The following is a 21,031-nucleotide window of genomic DNA, read 5'->3' on the forward strand; positions in this document are numbered from 1 at the left end:
TGTTTTGAGAGGTGATGGAATGTCGAAGTCAAACATTTTTGAAGGCGGTTGCTGTCTCTTTTATCTTGATCCGTTCCGCGTATGTGGTCATCGTTTTGGGGATGATTGTAAGCAGCGGAGTATACACGCGTGAAGAAAAGTGGGGCTGGTGCCTTGTCGTGTAAGACGGAATAAACGAGGCGGAATGATTGTGGCACGGAGTGATGATAGGCCACAGCCCAAACGCTATCCTGCTTTCATTGTCTTCCTATCATCAAGCGAAGTAGCCGTTCATTTCCATTGCGACTACCAGCCGCTCCATTTGATTCTCTTCTGCAGTGCCTCTTCCTTTGCCGTAGCCCTGTTTGCCTGTCAGGCCTCGGCACACACTCAAGAACACCCGTATCTTTCCTCTGAGTTTCGCGTAAAGACCTTTCACACTTTCTTCCGTCTGTTGTGTGTTGGCATTCTGCATCTTGGCGAAGAGAAGGATGTGGTCGAATATTTCTTCTACAAGGGCCATGATCTTGCGCTGTCGCTTCCGGAGTAAGAGCGCAAACAAGATGCTGTCCAGGCATCTCTCATGCGAATCGCGCAGAGATGCAACACCTTCCGTGACACGCACTCCGAGCTCGCCGGCTGCGTCTTCCTCGTTCAACCTGGTCTCGACAGTCCGAACCAAGGTGTCAAAGTCGTCCCACGGCTCTGCAATGCCGGTCTGGAAGACATAGTTGGTGAGCGTTATCACGAAGTGATACGCCTCGGCCCTGAAGTAACGAGCGTTGCTATCTGCATACTCGCGTGGTAGATGCGAGACGACGAACAGCATGCGCAGAAGCCGTAGCAGGAATTTGAAGATGTAGTCGTACTTGTCTAGAGAGGTACTCGTGATCACCAGATTGAGCGGGGCAGGCGCCACGTATTGTAACCGCAGGAAGTCGAGAGCATGTAACGCATCAGGGTCCATGACCTTCTCCTGTTCCGCCTCGGTGAGGTTGCGAATAGCGAAGTTGAGCTGTCCGGGAAGCTCATCGTTGTCTCTGTTGTTGAGAAGCGCTGTAGGTGCAGCTACAACTTCATCGCCTTGTGTTGACTGGTAGAGCGTCGAGGAATAGTAGCTCTCGCTGAGAACGCCTCGCAATGCCAATCGAAGCTCCGAGCTTGCTGGTGGCCATGACGTTCGGGACCCTAGTTGCAACCCCATATGTACTCCACTACGCATCTTTCCTTTGTGACGCTCGGCACTCTCGCGGTCGGGATCAAATAGGGCGGTTGCTAATAGGGATGAGAAGACACCATCACCTAGAAGGTGGTACTGCCGCTGCAGTGACAGGTGAAGTCGCAGCTGATGTGACCGAAAGAACAAGCGAATCGTGGCTGCGTTGACTAGTTTCGCTTGTGCGGTGATGAGGGGGCGGAACGACAGAGTAGATGCTAAAGACATGGGTGGCGAGAACGTATTGGATACGGCCTCGCCATTTTCACTTGTTCTCTCTAGTGTCCCCTCTATGAGAAGCTGCAGCTCGTCTGGCAGCGCTTGACACGACCATTTCGGTGTGTCATCCATGCGCCGGATAGAGTCTTCAAAGTATCGATCGAGATCTTGAGAGTTCGTCGGGATCTCAGTCGCAAACTTGGGTGCTGATTGGGTAGAGAGAGCAGCTGTTTCGTCATGTGATCCTGTGCTGAAAGCGAGCAATGCTTGTCGGAGCCTCTCTTCGTACGCTTTTGCCTTTGACGCTAGTATCTCGATATCTTGCCATTGAAAGCCCCAATCCATGTCCGGAGGCTGAACTGCTAACCCATCAAGGCGAGCCAGGGGATGATAGGGGTGCTGCAATTTCAAGAAGCGAAGACTGTGACCTGTCTCAAATATCGTGTTACCGTCTTCTGGGGAAATGAACCTTGGCATCATTTCGGATCTGTACGTGTAGTCTAATGTAAGAGTATCGCCAGTGGGGTCTTCAACAGTTACGAAGCTATTGCGCTGCCAAATGGGCACAGAAACTTGCTCTTTCCTGATGCCCATCCATTCCCCGAGGAGCTCCAAGCTTGGTCTGGATACTTGACTGAGCACCTGGCATGAGAGCTGTCGAAGCTGTTCATCCCCCTCTTCCAGCTCAAGCAGGCGGTGGTGTAATATGGACGACAGTTGCTCGTTGGTTTTAGCATGCTTGACAGCATCTGCCATACGAGCAACGTGAACAAGGATATTGCGAGGCTTCGCAAACTGGTGCTGAAGCTGGATGAGCGAGCGGATCTTGGTAGATTGCTTTCCTAGGGTATCTTCCAGGCTTGAAAGGACGCTCGATATTGATGTGGCCAGAGCCACTCTTGCGGGGATCGACGCTGCCGAGGCAAAGGTGCGCTCTGCGAAAGAGCGTAGATAAAGGAATGTGTTGCCGATGAAAGTAAAGTACAGGATCAAGCTCTGCGCTGCTTGTAGGCTCAGTCCCGAAGCTCGTCCATCCGGTATGGCGGGCTGGAACGTCTTCAGCTTTGGGTTGAACTGGAAGAGTATAGAGGATCGGCCTAGACCAAGGTTCCAGAGCGATTGCAAGAGTACATCTCCTTTCAGTATCCGACCAGCATTCTTGCCCTCGTCTCGCATCAGCGTCGCATCGAAGGTCTCGGGGCCATGCTCGGTTATGTATGGTGTCTGGCTTTCGACGTGCCTTCCCTTTTCGAACGACTCCCAGGTATAGAACAGGACATCCTTATTCGCAGGTCCCAGGTCAAGGGCTACCTTCCAGACGTCTTCTTCGGGCTCTAAGGGCGGTGTTTCGATGGGAATGCTATCGTCGTCGAAACTGTCGAGCTCAGGCAGGGGCCCAAATTCGAACGTGTCCAGATCAGGCAGTCGCAGTTCGCGTTCGAGGTCATGTTTGGGCGCGTAAGGATGGTCAAATCTGATTGAGGAGACTGTGGCTGGTCAGCAACGCGTTCACATGCTCGGATGAAAAGACGCGACGACCCACTGTCTAGCTCGAGGGGAGCGAAGAGCGACGACTCTTGGGAATCATCGTCAAAAAAGGAAGGCTGCCTCCACAGGTGCTCGGTACTGAAGACATCGTGAATCGAATCACGCGCATCCATGGCGGCGAATGTGGAGTAGTCGAGGGTGAGGGAGGGGTATGACGCGCCGTGGTTTTGGCGACTCAGCCCTACGCGGACCCTTGCGCCTTCCGTCACTGTACCTGCAGCTCGCGACTGCGCGTTTCCTTCACTCACTTCCCTTCACTCCCACGACCAATCATCCCCACCATGCCGCCGCGAAAGAAGGCAAAGGCGAGTGCAGCTTCCACGCCCCTGCGCGACACTCAGCCCCAAACACCGCAAGACTCTGGCGTTGTGCAGTCGCAAGATGAGCTGCTCAGCGATCCGTGGGCCGACGAGCAGGAGACACAGCTTTTGAAAAGCATGATGAAGTGGAAGCCGACAGGTATGAGATGGTGATACCTCTTGCTAAACACGTCATTGACATCATCAGGCATGCACAAGCACTTTCGCATGATCTCCATCCATACCGACATGCGCTCGCACGGCTTCGCGAGTGACGACGCTCCTCACACGCGCATTCCCGGGGTCTGGAAGAAGCTGTCGCAGCTATACGACCTAGACGCCCTCGATACGCGCGAGAACGAGTTCGCTTTCTCTGAGGACCCCGACCCGCTAGACCCCGACGACGCCAACAGCATGCCCGAGTTCGAGCTGCCAGAAGACGAATATGGCAAGCTCATGTGGCTCCAGCGCTTCCATCGTGAATCTTCTGCGGCCGGCTCGTCACCACCCATGACGCCCATCCAAAAATACAAAGACCTCTATGCGCCAGGCATCGGCCTACTGAAAGACCTCCCCGATGGCGTGCACTCGCAAAAGGCTGAGAGTGTAACCGAAGCCACGCCCGTACCCAAGAACGCAAAGAACACAAGAACAGGCAAAGCTGCAAAGGGCGGCAAGGGTACCAAGGCTGGAGCCAACGCTGCAAAGAACAGTAAGGCCCAGAGCACCGTATCTGAATCCGCAGAAGAAGAGGACGAAGATGATGACGATGAAGAATCTAGTGCCGAGTCTGAAGAAGACAGTGCGCCAACTACTCGCCGAACAAATCGCGCGAAGCCGAAGCCAGCGCCGAAGAGAACGAGGAAAAGGTAGATAATTGAAATCTGGGCTTGGACAAGGCGTTTTGGTTTTATCGATACCCGGGTTCCACGTGTTCTGTCGCAACAACACCTGAGCACGTGGAGCAGAAGCGTTTGATCGCTCTCGAATACATGCACCTCATACAAGGGAAAAACTGGACGGGTCTGCAGACTACATTAAGATGAGTACATGCAAAGTGGGTGTGTTAACATCGATGTAGACCCTATGGTGTCCACTTTTTCTCTAGGTTGACGTGCATGTGTCATTCATATCGCCCCAGGTGATCGTTTGGTCAGATCTCACAGCATTGGGCGTTTGCAGATTCACATTGGTAGGGCGTGTTACCTCTCCGTAATGTATGCACCGTTTGTATGGTCACGGGAAACTGTTGACGAACGCGTAAGCCTTTGCTATAAAGCTATGCGCGCTTCCTCTCCCCGTCCTCTCAATTCATAGAACAGGTTTCTACTACGGCCGACCATGGAGAAACTACCACAAGAAATACTCGACAATGTTTTCGTCCATATCACCCATACAGAACCGGCGCCCATTAGCGAGCGATTTGACGGACTTTGCAAGCCCTCCGTCCGCACAGTACTCAATAGTCGGCTCGTCGCGCGTCGCTGGTTCGAGTCGGATGTTTTGATACGCGATTTTGTCGATATAGTCTCCCGGACACCTCTCGTGTGGTACAGCCATCGACTCCCAGTACTTGAGGAGATCACTGAAATTCCAAAATACACTCGTCGGTTTAATCAGACAATCACAATCTGTGGCATGGACATGGGCCTCGTTACCCTCGGAGAGTACGACCGCTCGGGTCCTGGGCGTGACGAGCTCGACAAGCAGAATCCAGTGACGCAGTACCTAGTACATCTGTTGCGCAAGATTAGTTCGATGGAGCACTTTCGATACTACCCCATACACCCAAATTGCCTCGATGGAACCTGGCCTAAGTGGAAAGTATCGGAACAGGACCGCGTCTCATTTGAGACTTGCTTCCAAGGAGGACTAGAACGCGCCAGGTACGGATATCCAGCACTGAAAGAAGGCGAATACTCTTGGTGGGGCGTTCAATTGGAGAGCGGATGGATCTTCCCCAAGATAATGGAGGCTTTTCAGGAGTCCCAACTCTGGTTGAAAAGTGTCGAGAGTCCATTATTCGGCAACAAGGCATCGTATTGCGCGATCTCAGGAAGGGGTGATCCTCTTCACAGCAACTTTTTTCGGGACAGCGATCCATTCCAGTGGTTCCCGAAAACGCTGACGCGCGTCGCTATCGATATCACCCGTCCCATGGCTGCGCCATTGCTGAATTTAGGTGGCCTTGAAGAGCTGGTAAATCTAGAATACTTGGAGATAACACTCTCGAAGACTCCTGAGACATCGATCGGTGACGGCGGACCGTTTGGTGCACCCTTTGAGTTAAGCTCATGGTCCTCAGACCTATGGTATGAACTCGAAAACCTGAAAGAGTTTCGATTGATGTCAGACTACCAGCACTCGTTCAGTGAATTCGATATCCTAAACCTCCTCAACTTCTTTCCGAACCTGGAGCGCCTTGCATTGGGACATATTCTTCTCGCGAGCAGTCATGGGAACTGGTGTGATCTGCTACAGATGCTAGCGGACTTCAATCTGAAAGAGCTATGGTTGCTAGATCCTTGTCACATCGTCTATGTCGGTCCCCAACACCACCACCAGCCTCATGTGGACAACGATCCTGATCTCGCGATCGAAGGAACCCACAATACAGACTACCACGTGGTCAAGTACGTGTCAGACGAGCACGTGTTGGACGCAGCACAGGATGTGTGCGTGATCGACATAGGAACGGAGTGGCCTGCTGACGGTTGTGCATATCCCCGGTTGAGTAGAGATTTCCGGTATTACGGTTTTATCTTCTTCGAACAACTTCGAGATGCGTATCCATCGTGGTGGAATGCTGCACGTTCCAAGAAGATAGTGATCGAGGCGTCGGGAGAACTCTCATTCACACAAGAGCAAGAGGCGTCGGATCCCTAATACCGACAAGATGGCTTCTACCGACTTACGCCAAACATCGAGATATGTCCTGAAGGGGTTCGACATGTTTTTCACGGGTTCGTACGCTACAAGATCGCGACAACGGGCTTTTCTTTTAGCACTTGCTGCTTACACGGAGTAGCCCAGCAGTACGACAACTATGTAGCCATTGGAAATGTTGTATTGACATTCATTATCCGAGCATACCAACTACAATCATACTTCTCATTGCCTGTTATAACAGTGATAGAATCGCCGGCCGCTTTGAAGACATCGTAGTATCCCCAATAGCAGCTAATCTCGCCGCTGCCGTTCCTGCTCTCCTTCCAAAGACCGCCCCAGAAGTCAAGCCGCTACCTCCAGGATAATTGCCATAGAACAAACCACCCAGCATCTCGCCAACACAAAACAGCCCCGTAACCTCTCTTCCGGAGTTTGATATAACAGCCGTAGTTTCCGGATTGACAGCCAGACCCCCGAATGTGAAAGTAACGCCGCAGCACACCTTGACAGCCATAAACGGACCCTTATCAAGCGGCAGCGCCCAATTCGACTTCGCCAGTTCCAGCTTTCTCTTGGGTGACTGCGTAGTAAGCCCATCCTTTACCGCCGGGTCCCACTTCCTCTTCGGATTCTCAGCCATCGCCGCATAAACCGCCTCATTATACTCCTTGACAGTCTCCACAAACCTCTCCGGCGCATTCAACCCACTTTCCCCCGCCAACTTCCCCGCCAACTCCTCAACCGTCTTCCCCCAAACCTTCTCCACCCTCTCATCCCTGTACTCCTCGTCCCTCAACCACCCCAACACTCTCTGATCCCAAACCTGCCACGCCACCCCATCAGGCTGCCCATGTATCGCCCGCCCAAACTTCGCATACGTGTAATTTCGCATATCGATGCCCTCGTCTACAAACCTTTTTCCCTCCGTGTTAATCATCAAGCCGAGTGGATACCCCGACTTGGTGAATTCGTTCGAGATAAGCCGGTCGCCGCTGTTAGCAGGCGCATTAGCATCCCAGCATGTAGAATGACACCCAGACCAGTTCCCCGCTTGCTTCGCATCCACGTCGCGGATAGCGTACTCGAGGACTTCGCCGGTGTTGAAGGGCGTGCCGCGGACGCGGGCGAGATCCCAGTTTGGACCCAGGTATTGGGCGCGCATGCGTGGGTTTGCTTCGAAGCCTCCGGCAGCGAGGATGACGGATTTGGTGGGTATGTGCGTGGAGATGCCTTTGTGGTCTACAATAACGCCTGTGACGGTGCCGGAGGGAGAGGTTACGATGCGTTTGGCAGGTGTGGAGTAGTATACTTCGATTCCGTGTCTGCGGGCGCAGGCTTGGTGGTCTTGAATGAGACCTTTCCCCCCGTCTTGCGTCTTGAGGGCCATGCCACCCCAGAACTTGTAGCGGCCGTTTACTTTGTAGGCTTGGCGGTTGAAGGAGAGTTGGTATCGGATACCGTTGTTTGCGAGCCATTTTACGGCTTCGTTGGATTCTGAGATGAGCGCTTTGCTTAGGGCTGGATCTGAACGGCCTAGGCATACTCGATCCATGTCTTTCTGGAAATCGTCTTCAGTGTATGGTTCCATGTCTATGAGTTTTGCTGTCTCGGTATCGACGTTGTTGACGATGGGTAACAGGTCGCTGGTACCGTTGTGTACGGTGCGGAAGGCGCCTGCTGTGAAGTAGCTGTTACCTCCGGCCCAATCTTCTGGTGCTTTTTCGATGAGGACAACGCGGCGTGCTCCTGCTTCTGCGGCGGCTGTTGCGGCGGAGAAGCCCGCATTTCCTCCGCCTATTACTAGGACGTCGATGGTTGGGAATGATGTCAGTTGTCTCATTATCGCGGACTTTGGAGAATATTGATCGTTCGACTAGCAGTGAACGCCTTAACAGGGCCTGGTACTTGGGACATGAGGAATCCATAAATGTTGCCGCGGAATATCTAGGTGGCGCGGAATGGCTACGCAGCCAACGAGCGCGGCCCGCGTGTTGAGTCGTCGCGAGCGGTCATAGGACGGAAATATGGCCGAACTGCAGCGCTCTTTCTCCGAAGAGGTTACTTGCACGCATGTATATTGTACCTCGAAGTGTAGGCTGCACATCACGCAGCATGCTAATGCTGCCTTTCGAACATCAGGTGTCGTGGCACGGAGCTGTTCGCCCTTGGCCCTAGCAGTATGACTCGCGGCAAGCCATTCAATGCCTCCCCAAGTCCCGGCGGATGGAAATACAAAACATTGCAGCCGCTGTTGGCGAGAGTTATGCAGCGGGCATGAACTGCACAGGACTCAACAGTCATGATGTTCTTCCTCGTATGTGTCTACCCCACATCCCCGCCGCTTCTATCCGCTAGCGACTCTGATTGGTCAATGGCTCCGCGCTGACGCTTTGTTACATACGCCCTGCGGTTCCAGATTCATTCGCCAAGCGATATCAGGGAAACAGTCACAACAACATTGAGTCACATCTTGTATGTCTATATAACTAGACGTGTCTCGCTGGACTTTCGATGATACAAACAACATTGTCCGAACGATTTGAGTTATGACGTCAAGCTCAAACAACGCCGCCCTGGAGGTCAAGACGAAGGATGGAGTCAAGTTCGGAAAAGAGCTGAGGGAGAAGGAGTTTTGCTTCAAGAAAGGATTTTTGAACTTGAACCATGGTATGTCCATACGCTCATTCTACCTTCCACCCGTGAACAGCATTGGTCTATGATCCCATTGACTTTATTTGTTTACACATATTTGGCGAGACATGCTCTCCATACGTAGGCTAATTGTAATCAGGCTCTTTCGGTACCATCCCTCGCGCGGTCCGCGACACTATGCGTGATTTCCAGGATGAATGCGAAGGTCGTCCAGACCCCTTCATCAGATACAGATACCCTGTCCATCTCGATGAAGCTCGGGAAGCTATGGCAAAGGTACGTTACTCATCTTGATACCAATACAGGAGATCTGTGACACACACAGCTACCTAATAAGCCTCCAATTACTCTCATTAATAATGCTATAGCTGCTCAACACACCTTCATCAACCCTGGTATTCGTACCCAACGCCAGTACCGGCGTAAACACCGTTCTTCGCAACATTGTCTTCCAACCCGGCGAGCATATTCTCATCTTCAGTACCATCTATGGAGCTTGCGAGAAGACAGTATCATACGTCACTGAGACTACACCCGCGGAGAGTGTCAAGATCGCATACACCTTTCCCGTAGAAGACGACTGGCTACTAACCGAGTTTGAGAGGAAGGTGAAAGAGGTAGAGAGCAAAGGTGGGAAAGTGCGAATCGCAGTCTTCGATACTGTAGTCAGTGCGCCCGGTGTCAGGATGCCATTTGAGCGCTTGACACAGAAGTGCAAAGAGCTTGGCGTCATGAGCTGCATCGATGGGGCCCATGGGGTTGGCCACTTGAACATCGATCTGGATGCATTGGACCCAGATTTCTTCGTGAGCAACTGTCATAAGTTAGTCCTGTTTCTTGTAATTCTACACCAAGTTATACTAATCCAGCACAGATGGCTTCACGTCCCCCGCGGTTGCGCAATCTTCCACGTCGCCCAACGAAACCAAGACATCATACGCAGTACGCTTCCCACATCCCACGGCTTCACACCCAAGGGCGAAAAGGTCGATTCACCCATGCCAAAATCGGCGTTCGTCAGCCCGGATAAATCGCCATTCGTTAGCAACTTCGAGTTTGTGGGTACCATCGACAACAGCCCCTACTTGTGCGTACCCGCGGCCTTAAAGTGGCGCGAATCTCTCGGAGGCGAGACCGTCATCATGGACTATTGCCAAACGCTCGCCCGTGAAGCCGGTAAACACGTTGCCGGTGTTCTTGGCACTGAAGTCATGGAAAACAGCACTGGTACGCTGGGGCAGTGTTGTTTGTCTAACGTTCGCCTACCGATATCGCCGTCTCTGGTCCAAGATATCGCGACTAAGAGCGGCATCGATAAGGGAGAGGTCGGCAACATGATCAGGGACTTCATGGAGAGGCTTAGCTGTGAAGAGTATGGCACCTTCATCATGATGAAATGGTACGCGGGCGTTTGGTGGACGAGGTTGAGTGGGCAGGTATACTTGGAAATGGCGGACTTTGAGTGGGCTGCCAAGACCATCAAGGAAATATGTGAGAGGGTGGAGAAGGGAGAGTGGGCTGTGCCGAAGGGTAAGCTTTGAGTTGTTATCTAAATCTTCGCGATTAGAAAGACACGTAGTTGATATAGAAAAGTCGCATTAGCAGTGAAAGTGGTTCATTCGTAACCAATGTACACTCAATAGCCATGACCGCCATGCACAACCCTGAGGCGACTCCCAAGATTCTTCCTGTGTATACTACACTTCCTTCTACGTATCGCAAATGATGTTGGCACAGATCGGAAATCCCGCGGTCTCGTAAAACAGTCCGTCACCTAGACGTATCGCGATTTCTCACGGCACTTGTCGAATTCACCACCGCAGTCCTTGCACTATTCGCATCAAGTCAGCATCTTTCACTCCACCTCAACTACGGCAAGAAACGAAGACTTACCTCATGGCCCTGGTAGCGGTACACGTGGCACACATGCTCAACGCAGGTCTGTTTGCAACCGGTCTGTCCCTCAGTGTGGCCGTTCTGCAGCCTCGTCAGTGTGGATCGCATGGATAGTTCCTGCTTGACCTCTCGCTTACCTTGACGCAGAATTCGTAGCGCTCCAAGCAAAAGTCGCAGTTGGCGTCGCGTGTGACAAGTGTGGTGCCGTCATCTGCGGTGGACGCGGTGGAGACTATGGTGGCGGCGAGCGCGAGGATGATGGCGAAGGTCTTCATGTTGCTCCGATATCTGGTCGTATACAGAGTGCTTCCGAGAGGTCCAAATGAGCGGATGTTGAGAGCTCGGTTGTTAATGTTGACAGTGGGGAAGCGATAGCAACGTTGTTGAATGAGCGTGAGGCGTGAGAAGAAGAAAACTGTCGCGCAACGGGCTAAAGAGTGTAAAGTATGTGCCAATGGCGACTGTTCGACTTGATCGGTGGGTGTCAGCAATTGAAGAGGCGAGTGGTTACTCGTTGGTCCGGTGAAGGCGCTTTGCACTGGGCCCGAGTGGCGGCGCGCGGCAACGATGCAAACGGTAGTGTTGCGAGCTTGACGACTTCCGCTTCAACTCCTAGACTTTCTTGAAGATGGAGTTAAGGTCTGAGTGAGAGGCAGAGATGCATACGATAGTCAGGCGCATGTAGGCCAACGTGGCGTAGCAATTGAAATTAAATTTCGTGAATGAATGTCGGCGTGTTGGCCAAGGCTAAGATACAGCCAAAATCACTGCAGCGAATTAGTTTGAATCTAGTCTCACCATAATCTTACAGCGAGAGCATGCTCGCCTCCGCCGAGTCTCGTATCGTAGGGCGCTTGCAGTGTCGTCAAAAGCCATAGCTGAACCGAGCCACTTACCTCTCAAAGCAGATTGGGACCTACCAAAACCGGAATACACCTCGACTAGGCTAGGTTACAAGGCCGCGAGACAAAAGGAGGAGGCGACCAAGCCAGCGTCGACTAGAGGCAGTCTCTGATGATCTAGACGGAAGCGCGTGCGTACCGTGTACGACCTAACTAACGGTTACGACCGTGGACTCGATGATAATTGGAGTGAAAGACATGACAGGATACGGGTAACGCGGAAGCCAAGAGATGTTCGACAATACTGAATTTTCCATTGTTTTACTTGCTTGATGTGCTTTTCTATCGCGTTGCTGAGAACATGTAGGGACTCATCGCCGGGATGCTGCTGGGAAGATGGTGGGAGGAGCTAGCTCCATCGCCACCAGAATTATGTACAAGGTGTAAAAGGGAAGGGGTATAGCAGCGAACGTAATCTTCATAGTAGCCTAAACTTCCGATACTAGCTCTTAGAAATAGCGAAGCAATGAACAGAGACACCAAGTCGGGTATTAGATGGTGCGGACGCCACGTGCCAACTCGGCGCGTACACGCCTCCTGTATTGGTCACGGTATTGGATGCGACCGTATGTTCCGAATCCAACGGCAAGGAAGAAGAAGAGCGCCCATACGGATGTGACGACCAGACCGATTGGGAAGAAAGCCAAGGCAGTTCCGGGGATGATGAACGGTGCGGCAGAGGAGACGGCTGCAGATGCGGATGCTGCGGCTTGGGGGTCTGCGTTGGTGGGAGCGTTGCCTGCCTTGGAGAAGATACCGTTGACGAATGATGCCTCCTGGGAAGAGAGAGTGGTTTCGACGTCCTGGCCGGTTGCAGGGTTTCGCGCAGCGAGGTCGATTTGCGGGATGAGAAGGGGTTGGAGGGATTCTCTGCAAATGTGTTAGCGACAGAAGTATGAATGACGAAGAGGGATACGTACTGGGTCATGGCTGAGCCCATCAGGTTCTCATTGATCCTTCCGACATACATGAGGACCTTGAGTTCCGTCATGGTGTTGATGTCTTGCCTCTCAACCAGCATACCCTCACTGACTGGCCAGCTAAGATCCCGCTTGGTGAAGTTGCCTCGCATGTTCTGCACGGTCGCACCGAGGTACGAAAGTGTCATGCTGACATCGGCCGCGGTAACGCCAACCCATGGGTTGATGGGAGCTGACACATTATACATTCGGAGCTCCGCCTGGAAGACACCCGTCTTGTTGTCAAGGAAAGGTAGGTTGTAGCACACGGCGATCCCACTCGGGTTCGACGCTTGGCCGTTGAGGTTGCTGAGCGTGCTCATACATGCTTCCTTTGTCTGTTGCTCCCACTTTGCTTGATCGACACCCGACGCATCACCAGTCGCGGGTGTTAGCGATGCTAGCGGTGCTGAATCGGCAGAGTTGGCATCTTGTCTTTGAGTAAGGGTCGCCATGAACTCTGCGTCCCTCCGTAGTACCTCCTCCACGTCCTGGCCCGGTTCGAGAAGCGCGTTCACTTGGGGGCCTTTGAAGGCAGTTGCGTGTCCAGCAGCAAGCAGAGTGCCTACAAAAGCGCTCTTGAAGAACATGGTCGAGGTAGTATTAGTCGACGCCGGAAAATTAAAGTCGGTAGTGCGGAGGTGGCCGGGCTGCCCAGCAGCTTACGAGAAAGAAAGTGGCGAGCGAAGAAAGAACGACGAAGCAAAAGCTAATCACTGCTGAAAAGAAACGGGCATTAGAAGTGTCATTAGCAAAAGCGAATTAGAAAAGTCGAACACGCGAGCATGAAGAAACGCGGTGTGCGAATCACGGCAATGGGTGGATCGGACGAGAACGGCTCGCAAATGGCGTGACTCAGGTCGGGCACCAGACTCGAAAAGCAGCACCAAGACTGGCTTGAGGCTCCATAACAGAGTTGAGACGGAGTCTGCTTGAGGCTGTGACGGGTGGCACAAGACATATCTATGCGTTGATCCCGAGGCGACTAAGAAGAAGCTTAATTTAGCATAGTAGAGCCGCATTTGGTGGGAGCCAACCAAGCTGTGGCCTGGAGATCGAACCGTTCGGGAGTGGGGGCGCACTGGGCATGACGATGCTGGGCCCCTTGAGACAATTGGTGTTGAGGTCTGGAGTCGAGGAACGATGCTAAAACTAGGGGCGCTTCAGGTGTGCGCTAGCCGAGCACGTGACGTCGTCCTCCGAGCCAATAGCATCGTCGTGTGCCGCCTCTCCCGGCTTCTCGGTTTCACCCTTCAGCCGTGCAGAAGCCGATGTCCTGAGTTTCCCATCGCACCAGCCTCCGCTGCGCCATCGGTGCATCGCAAAATCTCCTGCGGTGTGGCTTCCGGCGCGTGCTTCCTCAGAAACGGGCGATGTTGACACGGGTAGCGGCCGCTGTCATCTTGGACCTGCGACACTCGCGCTGATACAGGCGGGTCGCCGGGGCGCAACACCTGGACAACTGTACAACATCGACCGCATCTTCAATACCGCCCAACGGACCCAGCCGCCTCGCTGCTGTCGAAGCACGTCACTCCCGAAGCCACACGGACATTAGTTGTTCCCGGTGCGTATGCCGAGAAGAGACGGTGAGCTGTGAAACCTCGTGTCCCAACCTCCACCCGGCCAATACCCGAACGCGCATATCCGCGGTATCTCCCTTTATGCTAATAGTTATTCACTGTGTGCCAGAACACAGAGGTCCTGCGTCCTGCGTCCGTTGCTCGTCGTGTGGTCTTAGTCCTGCAGCAACTTAGCGGCCTTGTCGCGCAACGCACGCATAGTCAGGCACACTGCCGACCACACTTACTGGGTACGGGACGGATCGCGCGCTCCATATCAGACTGCTCGATGATCTGGCACCATACGGGAAAGTATGGGCTGCGAACATATGCACACGATACGCCTTTGACGATGAAGGCGACTCTGAGGTGGCCACGTTCGCCTGCATACAACTAATCCACATGGGTGCGCTTGTGCCCAGCGTGCATTCGCCCAACACATACACCCACTGCCTATGCCCATATATTGTCATCCTCCACTAATGTGTTGCAAAATGCGGGCACTAACTGCCAGCACATCAAAAGCCTCTAGACCTCTACTTGGGGCAGCCTTATTTGGGCTTGTCACAGTGTAAGCGGTCGACTCTGCCCGAAGGGTCCCGCTGTACTTCATCTGCAGACCAGGGCACCTGGACCCAAGTCGTCCTTCAAGGCTCTCACGTTTCTCGCTCTGTTACGCTCATTCTCTTTGTTTGTTTTTTGCACATCGTCACAAGTCCACACGAGGCGAGTCCACAGTCGCTGCAAACATCTAACATTCCTCGAGGACGCTCTTCGTTGGTCACGCGCCGACCACCTGTACGCAATGCAGCACGCCTCGAACTCGCCGTGGCGGACGCCTGCGATGCAATATCCCAAACCCCAATACAGTCTCCAGCACACCATATCCATGGTCAACCTCCGAGACGATGATCAATCGTGGTACAACAACCGCGAGACCGCATCTCCAACTGTCTCGTCCGCCTCGTCCGCCACCAGCCGAAGTACAACGCCCACAACAACGAACAACAACCCGTGGTCGAACGTAATGGTCAGCCCAGCTTCGACATATTCCAACAAGTCGTCCGACTCATCGTCGCCCAAAGGCAGCCCAAAACATACCCCGCAATACACCAGCCGATCGACAACGCCCCAGCCCATCGCCCCCCAGCCAATAAGGGTCATTAATCCGGTAGCAGGATTTGCGCCCATGTCACCGCCTCCTTCAGCATCCGGTGAGTCGTTCAGAAATGGCGATTACCCGGGTTCACCCATGAACCCATACCGACAACCTGCTGCTCCCCTTGTTCCGTTGGTAAATGGATACATCAACACATCAATCTTGTCTTCACAGGGCCAGTCTCTTTCCGGGTGGTTCTACGAGCTCGTGCGAAAGCAGGGATGGGATGCTGGTCTAGTCAAGAAGATATGGCAGTGGACGTTGTCGAACCCTAGGCTGGCAATCCTCTTGTTCGTCTGCGACGATGTTTCCTCGTGGCGTCAGGCATCTTTCTTCGACCTTCGAGACGAAAGCTTGCCATTCCCGGAGGACCGTCTTCAAGGCATCGTGGGAAATGCGCGAAAGGTTGTCGACGAACAATGGCGTGCCACATCCAAGGAACTACCATTGACGGGAGCACATGTCGACTACACCGCACGTGAGACCGTGCCACTACAGCACGTCAGTCTCATTCGATCGTCGCGCAATTCCGAGAAGAGTGTCGACTGGGTTAAGATGCAAGGTAGCAGCGAGGATCGTGTGTTCGTGCGAAAGCGCTTTGTCACTGCTCGCTCCGCTCAAAAAGCTGCGCTGTTGGACCAGATCAACAAGTTCAAGCAGTATGAGCACAAGAACATTGCGAAGTTACTTTGCTCGTATGCCCAGCCGAGTCATGTTGGTATTCTTACAGAGAAAGCACAATACACTCTGGACGACTTTCTCGCGCTACCTGGAAGCGACCCAAACCGCTCGAAGTTGCTAGTGGATTGGATGGGCGACTTGTCGTCCGCTCTTGAGTATCTCCATTCGCAGTCTATCTGCCATCGAAGCATCCGACCTCGCAAGATCTTGATTGATGGGGCTCGCATTTTACTTGCTCCATTCGACATCGGGCAGAGCATCGACACGTTCAGTCCGACGATGGCGAACTCCCAACGCCTGGACCAACTACACACATACTTCCAAGATCAATCCTACGTCTACGCTGCACCTGAGGCTATTGTATCACGCGGTAAGAGGATGGCAGACGTTTTCTCGCTGGGTTGTGTGTTCTTGTCGATGATGACAGTCGCACAAGGCCAGTCGCTATCGGTGTTTGCACAATACCGGGCTGCGAACACCCAGGACGCCTCATACCATGCACATCTGGACCGGGTGGCAAGTTGGCGAAATCGCCTCCACGCTGCCACGACCTCGAACCTCCGAAATGGACTCATCGGGTCTGGAAGGAAGCTGAGGCAGCTAAAAGCGGAAGCCGACTGGTTAACCATTATTGAGAAGATGCTCCTACCGGGACCGAAAGAGAGGATCAAGATGCGCTTTGTGCTGGCCAGCCTAAACAGCGGCAAAGCTACGGGAGGAAGACGACGTAGCTTAGACGGCGGCGGTTACAGTGGACAGGCAGCAGCATCGCTCGGCGTCAACGGTGCAACAACCGCAACGCTGGTCGACATCTCGGAGCACCACGCGCCACGCAAGCCGGAGCTAAGCGTCTTCGATGGCTATTTCCAGACGCAGACCCGCAGGTTAGAACCAGCGGGTGGTTGGTAATCGGAAACTTCGGACAGCGTGTCAAACATGGGCTCACGCTGAGGTGATACTTGGCGAAACATGTTAGACATCGACTTTTGATGGTTGTCGGGCAATTGTCATGCCGAAGCCAATGTTGAGTGTGAAACTTGACAGCTCGGGATGAGACGGAGCCCTACAACGCCTCAGACACGACATCTACGAGAATACGCCGAGTATATGTGTATGGTGGCCACAGGCAGGGAGGCCTTTCTTACTTTCTTCACATCTTGTCCGTACTGGATTTGGGTCGGACCTTTGATACCCCTTCTTGCGACCCTATTTGGATGATTATCTTGGTTCTTTCTTTCTTTTCGTTTGCTTCCCGTTTCCTAGCATCTTTATTAGCGACGCGGCATCCAGCGAGCATTTAGAGCAATGATCACAATTCAAACTTCACAAGAGCAGGGCATTCACATACCCGTGACTATGGGTTAGGGACTCAGCAATTCGCCAGTTTCTGACTTCATCACACAACTGTACATCCCCGGAAACCTAAATAACACTCTTTCCTCAACCCCAGCTTGGCTATTCATCTGGATGCAAGAGAGATCAATCGTTGGCAGGGGTGATGGTCTAGTATGATGGTTCATCTCGCAAGAGGAAAGAGCCAGATCAAGAGAAGAGCTCTCACTTATGGAGAGGTCCCCTAGAGATACAGTGTCTTTACGTCGGCGTCATTTAAGTTGAAGTTGAGAACGCTTGCATATATCGCAACACATACAGTGTTAATACTAAGGGCCTGAAGATACTCCGTAAATTCCGATGTAAACGTGACAAGCGTGGTGTTCAGACAACCATCTCTGCGCCTGCGCCCATCGCCCGAGATACGAGGTTCACAGGGCCAGTGGAAGCGACCTGCTCATGATGATCACGTAGTTTATACACGCTTTTTCATTCATGACATAGGTCTTAGTAGCTTTCACTAGAAACTCAGACACATCCTAGTCCCAGTCTACCATGGCGCTACACCTGTTGCAGTCTAGAGTCATTCTCTCTCACTTCATCAAGCGCATGGACACCGAATTCATAGCAGCATAGTAACACGTCAATATCCGAAATTAACACTCCCTAATTCAGATACGACTGAAATGGCCGACCGCACGCCTGCACCACGAAAGCGCGCCGCTCCTACCGTCGCAGTAGACGCGCAAGGTCGCAATATATTTTGCATGGCCTACAGGGTAAGTCTTCCAGAAGCACAAACCACACGTAACTAAGTCGGATAGATCACTCTCCGTCACGAAGTCGATGGTCTTGCGAAGAAGAACGAATTCGTCAACGCCGTGAACGAAGCCGAAGGCGCCAGAGTCTATCACAACGACGAGTTGTCCCGAATGTTCAGGTACTAGTCACACAGGAACAGTGTAGTTACCCAGCTAACAAACCCACAGCTACAAGGTCGAAGCTGGCTACGCAGATCCGTTGAAGGACCTAGTGGATGAGGAGACCCGTGTCGAATCCGCAGTGTTTGAGGAATACACTGGGACTGAGCCTCTGACTCTTCCGGCGCTTGACTATGGACTGTAATATCGCTCTGATGAGGCTTGAATACGGGCATCAGAAGAGAAGATTACTGGCAGGATGATCGAGAATGAACGGAACTGAGCGTAGTCAATGACATAAAATACACCAATGAAGTACAGTATGAAGACCGAATAGCTGCGCGATGCGCGCTTGGTGTGATCAGTGAAGCGAATCCCTAGCAATGACAGTGCGCTCACTGCCACTTTTGTCGTCATCATCGTCGTCAGTCCCTCCCCTCCAGATGTGCTGATTTCTACGATCTAGGAAAGAAAGGCCAACCCGAGCCAATACCAGGCGCCAATTGTGGAGGAAAGAGCAGGTATGCGGGCACAAGAGCCGTGACGTTTGGAGGAATGAGGACATACGACAGCTCCGATAAGGCGGTAGCTTTGACCTCGATTTTGATCATAGATGTGTGTAGAAGTGTCGTCAACTGGTTGCGCATTGGGAAAGTGGGATTGAGGATGGGGTCTGACCGTAGCTCCTTCCCAAGACACAGACGCAACATCCGTATTGAACCTGACATCATCGACGCGTCGGTAAACAATGGTCACCCACCAAGGCCGCAGTAAGCACTCAAGTACATCAGAAGCTTCCGATACCTCTTATCTTCACATCCACTCCCATCGCAACCAAAAGACGTCTCCGCTTCCACCATCCAACACGACCCCATATTTGCTTCCAGTCTCGTCTCGCTTTGCCCATCCATTCTATGCCGACCATCCACGATCTCAAGCTATCCAGATCTGGTGCTGGCCCCGCCAGTACAGAACTTCCTTCTCTCCGACTCGTGGAGCGCCGAGATGACCTATCCAGCGGAGAACGGCATTCCCGCCATCGGCGACAAGGAGTTCGACGCACTTGGTTATAACGGCGTAATATCAGCAAAGTCATTATACTGGCTGTCACGCAAACGCGAAGAGGATGATGAATGGACCATTGAAGCGGAACGCAAGCTTGACGGTGCGTCGCTCAGCACCATTGCTAAGAACCGTGTGGGAACCAACGGTTTCCACACCTCGCTTTCCACGTCGACAACTCTGGACGCAACCCCAAAGATGTGTTTGACGGTTCATACGACCCGGTGAATGACGCCGCATTGACACTCCTCAACGCGATCGGGTGCGCGATCGAACATGCAGCATGTGAGGGCATAGTGGACCGCGACGGAAAGCCAATGTCGTGGGATTCGACACCACCAGTGACGCCTACCTCGCCATGGCACATCGCCGCTGTCGATGCGGAGGGCGCCAACGTTCTGCGCAAGACCGTCCTGTCTGAATGGGGTACCGTCCATCTGCGGTCTGTTGATGTCGAACGGCTCCCATATAAGCTTTGGTATACTAAATTCAGGTGTTCGTTCTCTCAATATCCTAGACTCCAATTCGTAGAGGATTTGAAACCATGCTAACTTCTTTCTAGGTACAAGAATCATCGACACAAAATGGGCCAACGTCTACAACCGCTTCTGCCCTCGGCCCCGCGCCCGATTCTTGTGGTTCGACAAGCAGACTGTCATCAAAAAGCTCGACACAAAGGAGATGGGCGGGGCAATTCTCGGCGATCTCTCTGCCACGGGCTACACGCGTCGTCATTTTCATCTCTGGCCGGCGAATGAACGGGTGGCAGAGACCGCTGCAGCTCTTTGCGCTGGAGCAAACAGTGTTTAAGAGCGCACCGACCCGCATTCACCTTCCATGGACCTTTCTTGTTGTGGCCTTATGACGGTTCCAATGGGCAGCCTATGTCCTGGAAATCGGTACCCCCCGTATTGTCAACCTCCCCCTGGCACATCGCCGCCGTCGATGCCGAGGGCGCAGCAGTACCAGGAAACCTCGTTCTCTCAGAATGGGGCACAGTGCACCTCCGCTACGTCGACGTCGAGAATTTGCCGTATGATCAGTGGCACAAACAGATCCGGTGTAAGTCCTCGCCTGACACCCAAGAATTCAACCTCCCGTGAGTTTAATAGACAATACTAACTTCTCTCTAGGCTCCATGATCGTCGACCAGCGATACATCCACACCAGCCACCCGTACTGCCCTCGACCGCATTCAATGTATCTATGGTGCCGGGACCAGACTGTGCGCGTTGAGCTGGAGGCAAAGGCCCTCGGGAAAGCGATCATGAACGACTTGTCCGTGGAAGGTTACACCCGGACACACTACTCTAAATGGCCGGCCAACATTCGTGCTGCAGAGTCCGCACCAGCACCAGTCGTCGAAGAGGCCGCCCCGCCTTCAGCGCCAGTCTCAACAGTACTTGAGCGGGCCTTGATCGTCAACCGGTGGACAAACACTTGCGATCTTATACTTAGGCACATTATAGACAGTTAGGTTAGCTCTTGTAGAGAATTGTGCATAGTAGATCTATCTTCCGCGTAACTGCCTATAATAATTAGTTAGACTAGAGCCTTAAGTACTATAATCATATCCGACATCCTTTGAACGGTTTGGGACCCAACACCGGTCATAGTGCCATGATAGCAGTTACTACGGCCAAAATTCAAGAATGTTATTTGAGATGTTGATCACACGATGCCAGCGGAGATATTTGGTTGGGACTACACGTATCATCAGGAACTCCACTTGCGTGTGTAGTAATAACGGTCTATA

The 21,031-nt window shown here is 52.8% G+C and overlaps 11 protein-coding genes across 11 annotated transcripts; 7 read left to right on the plus strand and 4 right to left on the minus strand.

The window, feature by feature from the left end:
- Positions 1-253: 253 nt before the first annotated feature.
- J4E86_003949 (uncharacterized protein) lies at positions 254-3,075 on the minus strand (the record flags this gene model as incomplete). The annotated part of the gene is made up of 2 exons (XM_051444497.1): positions 254-2,901; positions 2,958-3,075. 2 exons carry the CDS (start codon positions 3,073-3,075, stop codon positions 254-256), a joined length of 2,766 nt encoding a protein of 921 aa, XP_051304122.1.
- A 168-nt stretch (positions 3,076-3,243) lies between these two features.
- J4E86_003950 (uncharacterized protein) lies at positions 3,244-4,134 on the plus strand (the record flags this gene model as incomplete). Its single annotated transcript, XM_051444498.1, has 2 exons — positions 3,244-3,421; positions 3,470-4,134. 2 exons carry the CDS (start codon positions 3,244-3,246, stop codon positions 4,132-4,134), a joined length of 843 nt encoding a protein of 280 aa, XP_051304123.1.
- Positions 4,135-4,602: 468 nt separating this feature from the next.
- Positions 4,603-6,147, plus strand: J4E86_003951 (uncharacterized protein; the record flags this gene model as incomplete). Its single annotated transcript, XM_051444499.1, has 1 exon — positions 4,603-6,147. The coding sequence occupies one exon, from the start codon at positions 4,603-4,605 to the stop codon at positions 6,145-6,147; it is 1,545 nt and encodes a 514-aa protein (XP_051304124.1).
- Positions 6,148-6,382: 235 nt separating this feature from the next.
- On the minus strand, positions 6,383-7,990 carry J4E86_003952 (uncharacterized protein; the record flags this gene model as incomplete). Its single annotated transcript, XM_051444500.1, has 1 exon — positions 6,383-7,990. The coding sequence occupies one exon, from the start codon at positions 7,988-7,990 to the stop codon at positions 6,383-6,385; it is 1,608 nt and encodes a 535-aa protein (XP_051304125.1).
- A 706-nt stretch (positions 7,991-8,696) lies between these two features.
- On the plus strand, positions 8,697-10,343 carry J4E86_003953 (uncharacterized protein; the record flags this gene model as incomplete). Its single annotated transcript, XM_051444501.1, has 4 exons — positions 8,697-8,817; positions 8,942-9,078; positions 9,171-9,625; positions 9,677-10,343. 4 exons carry the CDS (start codon positions 8,697-8,699, stop codon positions 10,341-10,343), a joined length of 1,380 nt encoding a protein of 459 aa, XP_051304126.1.
- Positions 10,344-10,576: 233 nt separating this feature from the next.
- Positions 10,577-10,973, minus strand: J4E86_003954 (uncharacterized protein; the record flags this gene model as incomplete). Its single annotated transcript, XM_051444502.1, has 3 exons — positions 10,577-10,633; positions 10,696-10,779; positions 10,836-10,973. The coding sequence occupies 3 exons, from the start codon at positions 10,971-10,973 to the stop codon at positions 10,577-10,579; spliced, it is 279 nt and encodes a 92-aa protein (XP_051304127.1).
- A 1,118-nt stretch (positions 10,974-12,091) lies between these two features.
- Positions 12,092-13,149, minus strand: J4E86_003955 (uncharacterized protein; the record flags this gene model as incomplete). The annotated part of the gene is made up of 2 exons (XM_051444503.1): positions 12,092-12,470; positions 12,521-13,149. 2 exons carry the CDS (start codon positions 13,147-13,149, stop codon positions 12,092-12,094), a joined length of 1,008 nt encoding a protein of 335 aa, XP_051304128.1.
- A 1,777-nt stretch (positions 13,150-14,926) lies between these two features.
- J4E86_003956 (uncharacterized protein) lies at positions 14,927-16,870 on the plus strand (the record flags this gene model as incomplete). Its single annotated transcript, XM_051444504.1, has 1 exon — positions 14,927-16,870. One exon carries the CDS (start codon positions 14,927-14,929, stop codon positions 16,868-16,870), a length of 1,944 nt encoding a protein of 647 aa, XP_051304129.1.
- A 1,109-nt stretch (positions 16,871-17,979) lies between these two features.
- J4E86_003957 (uncharacterized protein) lies at positions 17,980-18,418 on the plus strand (the record flags this gene model as incomplete). Its single annotated transcript, XM_051444505.1, has 3 exons — positions 17,980-18,072; positions 18,118-18,233; positions 18,283-18,418. 3 exons carry the CDS (start codon positions 17,980-17,982, stop codon positions 18,416-18,418), a joined length of 345 nt encoding a protein of 114 aa, XP_051304130.1.
- An 800-nt stretch (positions 18,419-19,218) lies between these two features.
- J4E86_003958 (uncharacterized protein) lies at positions 19,219-20,085 on the plus strand (the record flags this gene model as incomplete). The annotated part of the gene is made up of 3 exons (XM_051444506.1): positions 19,219-19,423; positions 19,573-19,701; positions 19,838-20,085. The coding sequence occupies 3 exons, from the start codon at positions 19,219-19,221 to the stop codon at positions 20,083-20,085; spliced, it is 582 nt and encodes a 193-aa protein (XP_051304131.1).
- Positions 20,086-20,159: 74 nt separating this feature from the next.
- J4E86_003959 (uncharacterized protein) lies at positions 20,160-20,752 on the plus strand (the record flags this gene model as incomplete). The annotated part of the gene is made up of 2 exons (XM_051444507.1): positions 20,160-20,337; positions 20,409-20,752. The coding sequence occupies 2 exons, from the start codon at positions 20,160-20,162 to the stop codon at positions 20,750-20,752; spliced, it is 522 nt and encodes a 173-aa protein (XP_051304132.1).
- Positions 20,753-21,031: the final 279 nt, after the last annotated feature.

Source organism: Alternaria arbusti, assembly GCF_024043155.1.
Source record: "Alternaria arbusti strain BMP 1465 chromosome Unknown scaffold_4, whole genome shotgun sequence".
Taxonomy (NCBI): Eukaryota; Fungi; Ascomycota; class Dothideomycetes; order Pleosporales; family Pleosporaceae; genus Alternaria; species Alternaria arbusti.